This window comes from Nymphalis io, chromosome Z (assembly GCF_905147045.1).
Source record: "Nymphalis io chromosome Z, ilAglIoxx1.1, whole genome shotgun sequence".
NCBI classification, from domain to species: domain Eukaryota; kingdom Metazoa; phylum Arthropoda; class Insecta; order Lepidoptera; family Nymphalidae; genus Nymphalis; species Nymphalis io.
The window spans coordinates 14665406-14681313 of NC_065918.1; the positions used below are offsets into that span (position 1 = coordinate 14665406).

General features: G+C 30.8%; 1 protein-coding gene across 1 annotated transcript in view; it reads left to right on the plus strand.

Moving 5' to 3' along the window:
* LOC126780476 (glutamate receptor 1-like) overlaps positions 1-15908 on the plus strand; it is a 124870-nt gene that overhangs the window by 13953 nt on the left and 95009 nt on the right. Inside the window, exon 2 of the mRNA XM_050504996.1 lies at positions 14206-14358. Within this exon, the coding sequence (XP_050360953.1) occupies positions 14259-14358 (100 nt within the window). The 5' untranslated portion in view covers positions 14206-14258. The remainder of the gene's footprint in view (positions 1-14205; positions 14359-15908) is intronic.

Consider the following 15908-nt stretch of genomic DNA (forward strand, 5'->3'; position numbering starts at 1 on the left):
AGAAAATAGGAATATTAGTAATATTTAATATTAAAAGAAAATTAAGCAGAAGTTTCTACATTTATTGTCCAATAATTTAAGAAAGACCTTTCACGTAGCGGAGTCTAAGTCCAGCGGACTACGTAGCTTCACGTAACAATTTTAAGAAGCGGAGCAGCGACCTTTGACGTTAAACAGTCTCGCTAACCACAACCAATTACAAAGAGTATTTTTTTCTAAGGATTGGAATTTTTGTGCTACAGCTCTTAAAGGAATTTTGAGATGATAAAATAATATTTACCCTCTAATCTTAATATATAATTCTTACGTGTGTTTATCACGTCCTCTTCCTAAACGGTTGGACCGATTTAGATGAAATTTTGTGTATATATTCCAATGGGTGCCTGGGTGGTTTGAACAATTGTCTGGTAAGTAGTGCTGCTGTCGGTATGTCACCAGATGAATAAATGACTGTATGGCAGGACGACGTCAGCCAAGTCCGCTAGTTTTATGTACATTTAGAAGTTTTTGTATTAATTTTTTTATTTCGGTAGTTAAACTTGTACAGTAAGCTACAGCTAAGGATACGTATTGAAATAACTTATACAAAATATTTCAAATGACCTAGATTTAAATCTACAACCACACTGACTTCAATATAACCTCTTCAATCGTTTTTATTTGTAAAATATGTGAATGATTGCACTTGATTCGATACACTGAAATAAAAATTTAGGCTAACGGAATTTGTTTAGCTTGTATATACGTATGCATATTGTGAAAATGAATATTGATATATCTGTTTTAGATTATTAGACTTGAACACTGTTTGACCGATAACCGTGAAAATTGGCAAATACGATATGAATTTTTTCATGAAAAATATTTTTTTACTCCACTTTGTTGAACTTGCCACTAAATGGCACTGGAGTACATCAATTTCTACACCACTCAATCGATAGCCACGAATATTGGCATTTATATACAGGCAGGCAAACGTCGGCCGGAATTAGTTACATAGAGTTTAAAAATATAATGAACACAAAATATTCAGCAAAATTATTTGAAACTATATTCTTTCTATTTTCTTGTTGAGTTTGAGGACTTTGGGATATGCCACCTTATACTTAGCCACTAGATAAAACAAGTAACGATTAAATCGCGTGACATGTAAAAACAATGGTTCACTAATTAGAGTCTCTTTGTATCCAAAAAAAATACACTTCAACCGTAAAAAAGGTGATGAGCATCCGTAAGTAGCTAAACAGTTTATCTCACTCCGTCAAGTATCGTCAAATAAACTCGAAGCGAGGCGACACGTCAATAATTTACATGGAACGAATGGAACATCTCGTTTACCGTATATAATATTTTGTTTCAGAGAAATTTCCTTCCGTATCGAGTTTGCGAAACAACGGCGCTAAGTTTTAACAATATTTTGTTGGAGTTCACCTTACCGGTAGATGCTATATCGATGGTTCTTTAGGGACTTTTGATATCAGACAAGCATAGAATATCACTGCTTCGTAAGAAAAGGTGGAAGAAATTTTAAATTTATAAAAAGATAGTTATAATAAGCACATTAATTTTAAAAATATTATACGACATTTAAATAATTACATGTAAAAATACACAGGGCGTGTTGTACAATGCTTGAGTTCTTATCACTTTACGTGCGAATAGGTCGACGATTAACGAATGTTTCTATCTCGTTGATTAAAAATAGCACCCGATAAAATCGTTATTTTATCCGTACGAAGTCTTGACGGGCAGCTATTACATTATAAATTGAAGTCATGTCCCTCAGTACGTACGCATTAATTTTAGGAACAATGTGGTTTCAATATCAATATGTCACTATGAATAGAAATATTTATAAAAAATGATATTTTAGACACTTATATAATTTTGCGAATTAGCTATTATTATTATGTTAATAGGCGATTAAGGTATAACACTCGTGCTTACTTGAGAACTTCATATTATATAAATATAGAAGTGTAAAATATTAATGTTTTTAAATATTTATTTATCTACTATTATTTTTTTTTTATTTAATAAGAAAAAGCATTTTGTCTTTTACCCTAATCTAAATCGGAAATCTATACGAATCAGCAACAATTGTAATCTCTTCACAACTTTATCGCAAAGTTGTAAGATATAAAAATATTCAACCAATGTATAGGCCCGAATGTCATTCAATGATAATGATTGAAGCCAAAGCTAAAGCTGCTGGCAAAAAACTTAACATCCTTAATAAGGTCAAACAGTACTTCACATCGGAACTTCTGACCTTATATCAAGCCCAAGTCAGATCGTGCATGGAGTACAGCAGCCATTTATGTGACGGCTCTGCTAAGTACCAGCTTGATGCTTTGGATTGTCATGCTAAAAGGCTCATTGGCAACAAGATACTGGTCATAAAACTCCAGAGCTTAGAACAACGTCGTTAGGTTGCCTGTCTGTCGGTATTTTACAGGATATATTTCGGAGTGTGCTCAGGGACTATTTAATTTGGTTCCCCCGTCACTTTTTTACCACAGAACTGCGAGGCAACGAAAAGATCTGCACCCGTACCTATTTAAGACGACGTATTTAAGATACTTACGAAACGATTTGCTTCCTCGCTTTGATATGCACCGCTAAGTTCTAGAATACCTTCTCGACCTCTGTTTTTCCCACCACCTACAATATGGGTACCTTCAAGTCAAGAGTGAATAGGCATCTTCTAGGCAAATGCGTTCTACTTTAGACTGTATCATCACTTTCCATCAGGTGTGATAACAGTCAAGCACTAACCTGTATATTTAAAAAAAAACATCTATCGAGGATCGCATTAAGCTGGACTGGTTGTACATATCGTACATACTTGTATGTACACGCTCGTACGCATCGTAAGAAAAAGTGCTAAATGCCTACCGTATGTCTATGAATTTTATGTCTTGTCTATCTATACTTGCAGCAGATCTTATACTTAAACATCCATCTTTATTCACTAATTAAAGCTTACATTCATATCCGTTGATAGTCGTAAACTTTACCTGGCTAGGTATTATAGGCTTATAATATTTAAATCTTCACTTGTTTGCATGTAAATACGGAATGCGAAACCTTAATTCCTGCTGATGTGAAAATTTCTTACACATTATCATACAAAAAAAAAACAATTAATTAGTATACAATTGATACATAATATGTAATGGATTACTTGGGCTTGAATTTCCCATGCAATACGGAGGACAAAGGGTGAGACTGCTAGTCCATAAACTCAAGCTCAATCAGCGTGCTATGTATGTATCACTATGTAAGGATCATTGGAGGATAATAAAAGATTATATGGAGAAGAACAGAAGATATCGACCGTGTTCTGTGATAGGCTTACTATCTATATTATGCATTTTGATTGCATGAACATTCATTCAAATGAAAAATGTTGCTAGCATACCTTATTAAGTTGCCATATTCAATATGAAATCAAGGATAAGTAATTATTATTTTATTTTAATGTTTGTCGGTTTATAAACGAATTATTAAATAATTTGTTATATATTATTTATTAATTTTAAATTAAAATGATAGATAAAATGAAAATGATTTGATAGACAGAACGTTTACAATTGGTAATAGTTCGTGTAATGAGCTTTGTTCATAATTGTTATTGTTTTTCGGCGTTAATTATTTAATGAACCTAATTGTATTAAACAATGTTGGGAAGTTTATCCTAACTTCAAACGTATACAGTTAATGTATAACCGCTTTATTTTTAGTCAAACTATATGATTTAAACAAAAGGTATTATTAAACACATATATCATTCAATCCGTATCAACCTACGTGATCCGGTGGCACTCTAATATATATTTTACTGCATGCACCAAGTAAAGATTTTTGGTGGTTTTTTTTTAAAATCTTGCTATACCTCTGATCCAACTGGACTGAATTTCTATGTGTGAATAGCATTTTTTATTTACAGTCCTTTTTTGTACACAAGTTGTGAAAGCGTAACAAACACAAAAACAATTTTACTTTCACATATTATATTAGTTAGAACTGCTGCTCGATTTGGCGCGGGTAAAATATTCTGGGATATTTTTAACGAAATATTTGCCAACCGATCTTTTTAACTGTACTATATAATTATATTGTAAAATTAAAAAATAATTTATATTATTTTTATAATCAATATGATTAAACAATTTTAATGCGTCGTACAAAGCATATCCCTTCAGATTACTAAAACTACTAAATCGTATTGCAAAGTGAAAAAAAAAATTATGTATATAAACAGTTAGAAGTTATTCATGTTCATAAGTACTAATACTTTGTGACACATAAATTTAACGAATCTTGGCGTTTTTTTTTTTCCTTTAACTATCCATCCCATTTTATAGAAATTGTAGAAGTTCATAATCACGTGGCTGATTTCCTATCAGTTACGGTCTAAGGACAAATTAGATTTTTCTCAATTATTAGTTTTCGAACAAACTGTTCTGTTCATGTTATTTTTTTTATCTGTGGTTGAGTTTGAGTTTGTTCATGCGAGGAATTAGTTTCGGATAAACAAATGAAAACTAAAGAGACCACGGAGCCATGTTGCAACTACAAAAATGACAAACTTCCCTTACAAACATTCGCTCTATTTTTTGTCCCTTAGGGTATGGATTTTCTAAAAACACTGATGCAAATGACTTTTATTTTTAAAAAATGTCCAAATGTTTTATATTTTATACATTACTTATGAATACCTTCCATATAAATATTCCTTATTTAATTTTCTTAGTGTAAATTTCCAAAATCGTAATTATTATTTATTTTCATATATAAAGAGGTCGTAGGATTTCTTTTTTTTTTTGAAAATTTGAAATTTAATACAAGTAACTCTTTCATAATCATATTATTGAATTTGAATCTACGAAAAATATAATAAAACATTTTCTCATAAGGTAACCAACCAACCATAAGTAATTTTAATTCAAACTACCGCAACATCAACAATAATAATTGCATATACGGACACAAGGATTTAATTTCGCTTGTAATATCTTGTCTGGTCTTAAAATGAACAGTAAATTGAACGATACGAGGGTAGTATGAATATAATACGATTAAAATGCGGAAACCGAGCTACTGAATAATTTAAAAATAATAAACCCTGTCGTCAGAACAGAACATCTTATAATGGTTTTAATATTTTAACTTCAACTTATTTATGCGACGTAAAATGTAATTACATGAAGAATACGCATATATGCCTCTGGCTTAACGCCAAAATGCACTGCGGTGTAAATTGTATATAATGTTTTAAATTATCTTCAGCATAATCGTGCCGTCGTCTGTAATTTATTACAATTTTCCACCTCCTTGAAGTTCTGCTTATGAACTAACTATTACAAAACTTAATTTGTCTCAGTGAATAGCCTGCCTTTCTAGGCATTATTGATTAAATACAAAGTTCCATAAAAGCTACTTTAGTTTTTTTATCATTTATTACTTAAGCTGACGATAATTTATTTTCAAAAAAGTTGTGCTCACTCGGACATGACATGACATTTACAGTATGCAATACAAGTGTATATATTTGAGTAGTATGTGTGATTACGTATTGTTTCATACATACATTTAAGACGCTATTATTTTTATAAACATAATTGTATTGTTCTAGAATTATAATACAATAATTCACATGAAAAACTTTTGCTATTTGGAATGATTAATTAATATTATTGAATAGTGAATATTTTTAACCGAGCCTTTACATAAATAAGTATTAAGGCTATTATTATTACAGATGCTAATTATAAAATTGGTTATAATACAAAATAAAATTCTATTAAAAAAATTTTATATGGAAAACTTGTGGTTAATTATTATTATGAAATATCATTCGTCATAATATGTCGAAAAATATTTTGTTATTTTAAATGATAACTTGCTTGTGCACCTTGGGAGTAAATTTCTAGGTTAATTGTGGGGCCAATGTTACAATAGGAAATGTTTGAGAGAAATGCATTTGGCTCAAACTGTTTGAAACCGATTCACTTTGTCACGTATACTGTGTTAGACAGGCTTTAATTTAAATGTGTATTCCTGGCTAAAAGAATTTATGTATAGGGTTTTTATTTTTAAATATATTAAGTTGTTTGTAAGATTAGCTAATATTATTATATAGCTCATGATTAGCTTTACAAAGACGAGCATTCTTAATTTTTTTTTAAATATATAAGCTAGTGCTTGACTATTATCACACCTAATGGAATATGATGATACAGGCTAAGGTGGAGCGCGCTTGCCTAGGAGATGCCTATTCACTTTTGACTTGAAGGTCGGGAGGGTAATCCAGACCTTAGCGGTGCGTATCAGAAACGAGGTAGCAAATCGTTTCGTACGTGTATTAAGTACGTCAACTACGTACGGGTGCAGATCTTAACGATGCCTCGCAGTTCTGTGGTAAAAAGGTGACGGGAGAACCAAATTAAATAGTTCCTGAGCACACTCTCCGAAATATATGTAGAATATCGAGAGACAGGGAACCTTACGACGGTATTTTAACCTCTGGAGTTTTGTAACTAGTCTCTGGTCGCCAATGAGCCTTCTAGCACGACGAATCACTGAATCCAAAGCATCAAGTTGGTACTTAGTAGAGCCATCCCACAAATGGCTGCTGTACTCCATACACGATAGATAACTTTTTTATAAAAATTATAGGTTTAAAATACATTTGTTTTGTAATTAAAACAATTTAATTAAATATTTATATTGTAATATTAAAAGTTAAAAGTTATTGTTTTAGAATAATTTAAGCTAGATTCTAAAAGAATAGTAATACATTTATTAATAAAACAGTTAAAGTTTTGTTAAAGTAAAAGGGAGAGCGCCGAACCTAAATAAAAAAATTAGTAATCGGTTCACAATGATTAGAAATGTCGACTAAAAAGCACAAACGACGAGTCTCCAAATTATCGAATCTTATTCTTTATTTCATTAAGGAGTATTTTTTTTCCCAATCAAATAGGAATAAACCACTTTTTAAATTAATCTAGATAGGTTTGCAATTAGCGAATATCTATTATTATAACAAACATTCGAGATAATAACCGCTTCTTTCCTGGACACGACTAATTAAGTTCGCTTAATTTTCAAGCTTTAATGCGGGGATTATGGAAAGACGTACTCACATTTATTCTGTTTAACCAAACGACACCGGTAAAGGGATTACCTAATATTGAAAGATCAACTTCGCCCACAAACACTGCCGCTGTAAGAAGTATTAGCTATTATTTACGTCGTCACTGAGTCGCCAGTCGAAATCACTCATCAATCACGTGGTGGGGCTTTTTGTAAGCCCGTTTGGTAGGTACCACTTATCAAAAATTCTACCACCAAACAGCAATACTTAGTATAATTGTATTTCGATTGGAAGGATAAAGCTAGTGTAATTACAGACACAATGGACATAATATCTCCAAAGTTAGTGGCACATTGGCAATGTTAACCATTCCTGGTTAGTATTTATTACAGTGCCAATGCTTATGGGCAGCGGTGAACACTTAGTATCAGATGTTGCCCGTCCACCTACCTTTTTCATAAAAAAATATTCAAAATGTTCTACTTCGATTTAACATTTAAGTATTTAATTATTTGATTAAACGTTTAACTAAAATTTAAAGCATTAAATTGTTTTTCAATTTACAATTCGCTTAACGAGCAACAAAGGAATACAATAGCCGTACTCAAAGCTGTACGTGAACATGTACATGTAATATGTATGTACATATAACGTAGTGTATGCAATCAACATGATAGCTCTCAACTTAACTGCAATGAACTGCGCTGTTCTATGTTACGAAGAATGTGATGGAATTCTCTTTTGATTTTGATTTCACTGAAATAAACGAGATACGGTTTAGTTCTTTTTTATGACGGATGCTGTATCTTGATGTAAATGATTATTGAACATTTGAGTAAGGTTTTGGTAGTTGTTTTTTTTTTAATTTTGTTTATGAGTCGAGATGTGTGAGTTGATCATAATACATGAACCTTAACGATGATTGTTGGCTTGAAAAGATATATATTCCTTCTCATTCACAGAACAAACTTTTTCCCAGAAGTAATATATTTTACAAAATATTAACGCAAATCAAACCGGATAAGAATTTCTAAGAGAAGTGGTTGAAAAGTAACAGTCAGCCCGATGTCCTTTCTGTATATTAAGTACTAGGAATTATTATGTAATTCTGTATGCATCTTTTTTCCTTCAGGCTTCACACGGGTAAAATAAGTTTATATCTAAAACATAATATAACTCTATTGGCTTACGGGCACGCCGGTAAAGTCTAGTCAGTATGTTTTATTCCGACTTCTTTAACAATAATCGTCATATTTTAGCTTTTTCCCAATAAAACCTTAATGAATATAAAACCCAAACCTTCCTCATGAATTGCTCTGATCATTGGTGCAAGCCGTATGAAAATATATTCATTAGTTTTTATTTCTTCGCGCTCAAACAGATAGACGCAGCGGGAATCTTTGTTTTATAATACATAGTGTTTCAATACGTTTCGATGACCTTCATTCGTTTCAAATGTACGATTATGTTTACAAATGTATCATCTTAATATAGAAAGCGCTGAAAGCTAGTTTTTATTTTTAATTTTATTCGAATATTCATAATTCAATTGTTGTTGATAGTGAATCATAATAATAGTATACGTGTTTTATATTTAATGATATTACTTTAATGACAACCTAGTTGTAATAACTTCAGTTGTCTAATTTACATAATTAAAAGAATACAAAAAAAATCTTAGCTATAAAATTTAACGGTGCATTAGCATCACGGTCTATTTCATGAAAGGCATCCGTTCGTGAATTATACAAAACATTAAACGGAACGACTATTAAAGTGGCTGAAAGAGAACTAGCGAAAAGAAATATAAACTGAACGTCCCTACTAATATTGCAACTTGGTATTATTGTCTCATAAAATTCAAGGCACTACGACGCCGAGGTTTTAAATACTTTCGTAGCGTTGAAAAAGTTACTTTTAATCTTCTTTTAATGAAGTTACACCGGTCTTGCAGTCAGGTAAGACAGTTTAACGCCGACAAATCCTCTACGTAACAAAAATCTTTAATATCCCGACTGAAATAGTGGCTTATGAATGAGGTTATTGCGGTTAAAGTGCAATGTTTTTTTTTAATACTGGTGAAATTAAAAATTAAATTCGTTCTATTCCAAGCTTAAATTCAAAATTTCTTAATTCTGTATTATTACAATAACACATTTGTACTTTTACGTACTTACTACTAACGTCATTCTACAAAAAACATAAGCTGTTGCCATACGATGCTTGCATACGTAGCAAAAGAAGACATAATCATGCCCTAAGCTCCTTTCATAAAGACAATGTTTGCCAGTAAACAGTATGCAAAGTAGTCATGTCACCTCAATAATATCATTTTCCCCCTTACGTAAGAAATTATTAGTAAAATAGGCTTATTACCTATCTTGCCTATGAAGACTATGTTTCTATATTGCCATTTATAACCTAACCATTCTAGTTACATCATGTGTAACCTAGTTTGCTCTGCTACACACGTAATATAAACATATTTACAAACACAAATAACAATGAATATATCGATCTTATGCAAAAACAAAATCTGGCACAAGTGTGTACTATACTACTATGATTATAATATACTCAAAGTGAAAACCGCCTTCGGTTAGGAACAATCTTCAGACTCAAATTTCTTGGTCCTCTATAATTGATATTATGAGTACTACTATATTTATTTTTATCGTTTTTTCGTATAAAAATTTTTACAAATAAAGAGTTCAAATAACTTTTGATTTATTCGTATGACATTTAGCTGCTCGTTTGTCATATTGAAAATGTTATGTTAATTATGAAATTGGTTAAAACCGAAACGGGAAATGAAGCCAGAACAAAGTTGGTTGGTTACAATTACAAAAATTAAGTTCGTTTATTACGTTCGCATTATTTTGACGAGAACTACATTTTGTTCCGTATCAAATGTTCGTGATTTAATTAATTTTTACCATATTTATTTAATATGTCAACGAGTCAATGTACATTTTTACAATTACTAACTTACATATTTAATTAATTTTAATATTATGTTTCATATTATCCTAAATATAACATTTATAAATACATTATAATATTAGATATTTGGTCATATGTGTTGGTACCAAATTAAATATAGATTTAAAACAGATTTGAAATACCAATATATTTCGAGTAATTTTTCTAAAAAATCATCACAAGTTAGGTAGGGAATACTGTTAATATGTGCCTATTATGTGTTTGTTAACAAATACCAATTGAAAGGTGAGAAATACGCAGAATACCCACAATACAGATTTGTTTGATAATTTTTGATCAGGAGTCGTACGTTTATTTTGGGGTTGTTCTTAGTAAACATTCAAATTTCACAATATTTCTTATTTATTTTACATAAAATAGATATCACTCTAAGCGGAAAAATAAAAGAGGTATTTAAATTTCAATTTATAATATATAACAATTTAAATTACAATTACACTTGCGTATCATATTTTAAGTAGGACATTAAGAACGCAGACGAGACTCGCAACGAAATAAAAATACAAGAAAACAAAACGGCGCCAATAAAACAATCGACTCTGGCAAGAAAACCATTTAGTTCGTTCAAAGGTCATTAGCGTTTTTCCTTCACTAAACGCTCCGTTGCGAAACAATTACCGAAATCAGTTAAGAATGTGGTAACATTGGAAGTTGAATTCCTATAAACCGGAATGGAACTTCGACGTGATATAGAAAGAAATGACGTAGCAAATGGAAGAAATATTACACTGAATGGAGCTTTGGAATGGCTCTTACGGTATAATGTTCAAACGGGAATAAAAAAAAGACATAAGGATAGTGTGACCACGTGAAGAAGTCACCAGTACGGAAATAAATTAGGGTCTACACATACTAACGGGCTCTGAGCTTAATAAAATATTACAAATGTCAGTCTATGATGGGATGTTTTATACTCAATCACTTCATAACTATTCAACTTCTATTAATATTTGTTGTAAGTGGATTTTGTCCCGGAAAAGGGCTTAGTTTTTTATTATTAAGAAAAAAAATATTAAAATTTAATTTCTACTTAGATAAGTGAGCCATTAACTGCTAGTTTAGCCATAGAATACTTTTGGTAAAACTCAGATAGCCAAGTGGAGTGAAACTAAAACGAAAATTGTGAATTCAAACCTGGACAAGCACTACTTCATAACAAATATGCTTAAGAGCGTCTCTTAAGAAGTCAAAACTTCAGATTCAGACCGCGTATCCCTTAGACGCCTTTCCTATAAATCGCCATTATATTTTTTTTTTTCGTGGCGCACATATGTTACTAATTATTCTCAAGAGCATGAAGGGTCTTTTAAATATAATATAATACTTAAGGAGCTGTGAATTCTTTTTCAATCATGCCCTCGTCTCAACAGCGCTACGACTTATTAAGAAACAAACCCATATTTATATAACTTTTCACTTAAACAAAACGCATTATGATTTATTTTAACACAATGCTTGATTTCCATAGTGACATAAGTTTTTTTTATTTTTATCCTTTCACTCATATTTATGTAAAGTCTATTCGGTAACATTTCTACCTCTTTTTTATATAATTGAGGAAAAATATCGACAAATCGTATCGTGCTCTGACTTCCTTAGGAACTAGCAAACTATGGTCGAGCGATTCAGATAAAAGTTTCGGTCAGCGATCGTATATTAGCCGATGACGCCCAAGAATACGGGCTGGCTCTCTCAGACCGATAAAGATGTCCAATGAAGTGTTTTACGTGGTAACGCGATTTCTCCACCAAATTGTTTCATTTGAACACGTTCTATGAAATCTCGGTATTAAATTTAATACTTATCGCACTCATACACATATCTTTTTATTTATCACTCTTAAATCACACAAATTAAAGTAACTTTTAGAGGTTTATGTTGTTTGGTAAAATTTTAGATCAAGACAATGCTTTCAAAATTTAAACTGAGACTGAAAAGCTTATTAAAATATAATCGTTAACAAATTATTTTAATGAATACGATAATCACAACCTCACTTATCCATACACAATATTACATAGAGCGAAAAATATAAAAGACAAATTGAAGGCATGATATATAGTTTCATACTATTATTTTTATATATTTAATCTTTCTTGATAATGTGATTTAAAATTATTTAAATTTGAAATGTTAGGAGAATATCTTGAAGTTTCTTAGTGCACATAAATACGTGCACTCTCTATTCTATTAAAGCAAGCAATTCAACATATAAAATCGAGATTTTACGAACTTTTTTTAATACCAACAGTTTTACGCTTCTCTGATGCATGTGTGTACTGCGAAGTTCCTAAGTTAGCCGCTACTTAGAACTTTCTGAGGTTGAATTAAACTTGAAAAAGTAACGGGTTGTCAAGTTATGTATCTCTACACATAGTTTTTGAGATTTCCTCTGACGTAAAATATAAATAAATCATATATTACTGATCTAATAAGGTTTATTGAAGTATGTTTGAATGTCTGTTCTTAAAAAATTATTCCATTTTATTCAGGAAATTTGGCATAGAAGTTAATAATATATTAACACTCGTGGTAGGGCTTTGTGCAAGCTCGTCTGGGTAGGTACCACCCACTCATCAGATATTCTACCGCAAAACACCAATACTTGATATTGTTGTGTTCCGGTTTGAAGGGTGAGTGAGCCAGTGTAATTACAGGCACAAGGGACATAAAATCTTAGTTCCCAAGGTTGGTGGCGCATTGGCTATTAGCGATGGTTGACATTTCTTACAATGCCAATGTCTAAGGGCGTTTGGTGACCACTTACCATCAGGTGGCCCATATGCTCATCCACCTTCCTATTCTATAAAAATAAAAAAAAAACAGCTGATTTTCTGAAATGGGTCTACTTATTTATGTTATAAATTGAAACTTCTTTAGCTATAATGGCTATAATTGCATAATTTTGACCTCATATATTAAAACTCTTAGACATATCAACATAGAGCGAAAAATATAAAAGACAAATTGAAGGCATGATAAATAATTTGATTCAAGAAAATAAAATGACGAATTTTGTTTCGAAGTTTTAAACAAAAATATTACATTTATTTCTATTTCATTACTTGCACAATAAAATTGAGTAAAGCGAAATTAAATTATCCATGACACCAAGGTTGAATGCTGGAACACCCTTTATAAATTGCTCATTGGTATGCTTGAATGTGCACAAAACGTTAATTGGAAAGGTTTTGTTGTGTTATTCTACTTTAGGTATTATACGATAATTTTAAATTTACCATATTTTTATTAATATTATTTAGACGTTTCCTTGCTTGTAATCTAACAGTAAAAATAATTTCTAAATCATTTGTAAAAATCAATAATATAATACTAATGCAAACAAAAATTAACGTACACGTGTTTGTGTAAATGTTTGTTGTGTATGTGTGAGTGATTTGGTATTTTATGGTCTATTGCGATATAAATAAAGTTCTAGATGATTGGAATATCTCAAGGGTTTAATTAAATTATTATGTATTCTTGCTAAGCTTAGTATATTCTAAGGTAAAATACATCTTATTATATAAGATGGGACTTCAGAGATGGAAATTATTAAATGTACACGTAGTAAGTAGTTTTATATTGCAAAAATATTTACAAACCCGATTAATAATGTACCACAGTGTCCTACAGAATATTGTGTTTAATATTTTACTCTAAATGTCATATCTTGTCAGGTATTTTCGTCATGTTTAAATTAAGGTATTCTCTTACCTTTCCCAGATTGCTAACTCCGGTATCCGTTTGTATTGTATACAATTTAATATTAAAATAACTCTTTAAATAATTTTGATGTTTCTATCTTGAATATTTTTATTGAGGTCAACGGCGATATTTTTTGTTTGCTTGCATTGGATTATTTTAAGGGGTATAAAATTCACTACATTACTGGAGGTAACATTACTGGAGGTAATATAATACTTGTTCTGTTTAAATAGATGAAATTATAATACGAGTGCTCTGCGACTTGTATATCTAGAGTATTAACAACAAAATCCCATAAACCATAATCGCTAGAATTTAGTTTAACAAACACTTACTAGTTATTAGATAATCTTATAATAGCTACTAACTTACTATTATTTTGTTCGCAGGTGCAATATTCGACCAAAACACGGATGAAATACAGAATGTATTCAAATACGCCATGACAGTTCATAATCAGAATATTAGCAGCCGTCGGTTGGAACTTCAGGCTTACGTCGATGTTATTAACACGGCCGACGCTTTCAAACTATCACGGTTGAGTGAGTATCACACCGCAATAGGCAAGCTATTTTATCAACACAATTGTAGCACGCCAAATATTTGCAGACATACATTACTGTCAAAAATCTACTATCGTTTCGGAAAAAAGGTAACATGGCTGGCAAAGAACCGATGAAGTAAACTCAGCTTGATTTTTTTTTTAATTTATATTTGTATTTGACCTTGAGACTATCATAATAGTCCCAAGGTATATTATCATCTAAAAAGTTATTAGTTTTAAAATATCCTTTAACACATAAACGTTTCTTAAAGTTTTTGATTTTAATTTTATATATTTATACCACAGCAGAATGTCATAGGTCATTGTTATGGGTTTGAATAAATATACAAGACGAGCTGAACAACATCAACAGTGTAATTTTCTTAACCGCGAACGCTGCAGAGCAGTCTACTCACCGTGTTATTAACATGAGCCCGATTGCTGTTTAGCTTAGCAGTGATAGCAAAAAAATTTATAGATCAAGACAAAGTTAAAATATTTGATTACTACTTTATATAATAATGTAAATTATAATAAGCATTATTTATTAAAAAATATCTAATGCTTCCATTTAGGAGTTTATTTCTTATAAATTTAACATTATAAGTAATAAATTTGATACATTTTTATCAACTGCCCAATAGTTTTGTTTCTATAAGCGAACCATCCAGATCTAGAGCTTTGATAATTTGTTCTAGTGTAAAGTTAGTATATTTAGTGAAATGATAACTTTTCAATTTAATGTTAGTAATATGAACTATGCTATGATCATTGAGTGGTGCCAATAATTGCACGTGTGTGAATATCGTTTTGTGTTAAATAGAACTGTAGTCTGTAATACATGTCATAATATTCTAGCTGTTGCTACCATTATAATTCACTTTGTATTTGTGTGGTTTTAATGTTGTTTATCTAACTACCAAATGTATTGAAATGAATAATATTATGATGTCTATTTTTTATGTAATTTATATTTAGGTGAATTTATCATAGTTTTTAGGACGGTTACAGCATATATGTTACATTGCATATTTTTAAAATTAGCCTATCACTCGTTCTGTTCGTCTCGACGTCGTAGGGGTACAATTTATACAAAGTTACCTAAATATGAGCAAACTAATTCCCTTCTTAAAGTTTAAATTGCCATAAATCATTTTAAGCGGATGCTTACTTTACAAAATAAAAATATGTTTTACATTACAGCTTTCTAGAAGCAGTAGTATTAGTTGTACGTCGATAGTCATTATATTATATATAAATAATAATTGTTCTTTTAGACTTCATATACGCATGTTATGTCCACATCGAGAAGACTCAATTGTAAATATTTTCGGTTAATTGTATTACTGTATATCATTGTTGATTGTATAATTGTAGTCAGTTTTGTGGACTAAAAAAATAATAATATAGACAGTTAAAAAGTCCGAACCAATCAACACTCGTCTACTCAACTCATCCAATTCATTATTTTCTGCATAGCTAAATTACCATAATATTATTATGATAATTTAGCTCATCCAATTTGCATCCAGCAGTAAGAACTTTAAA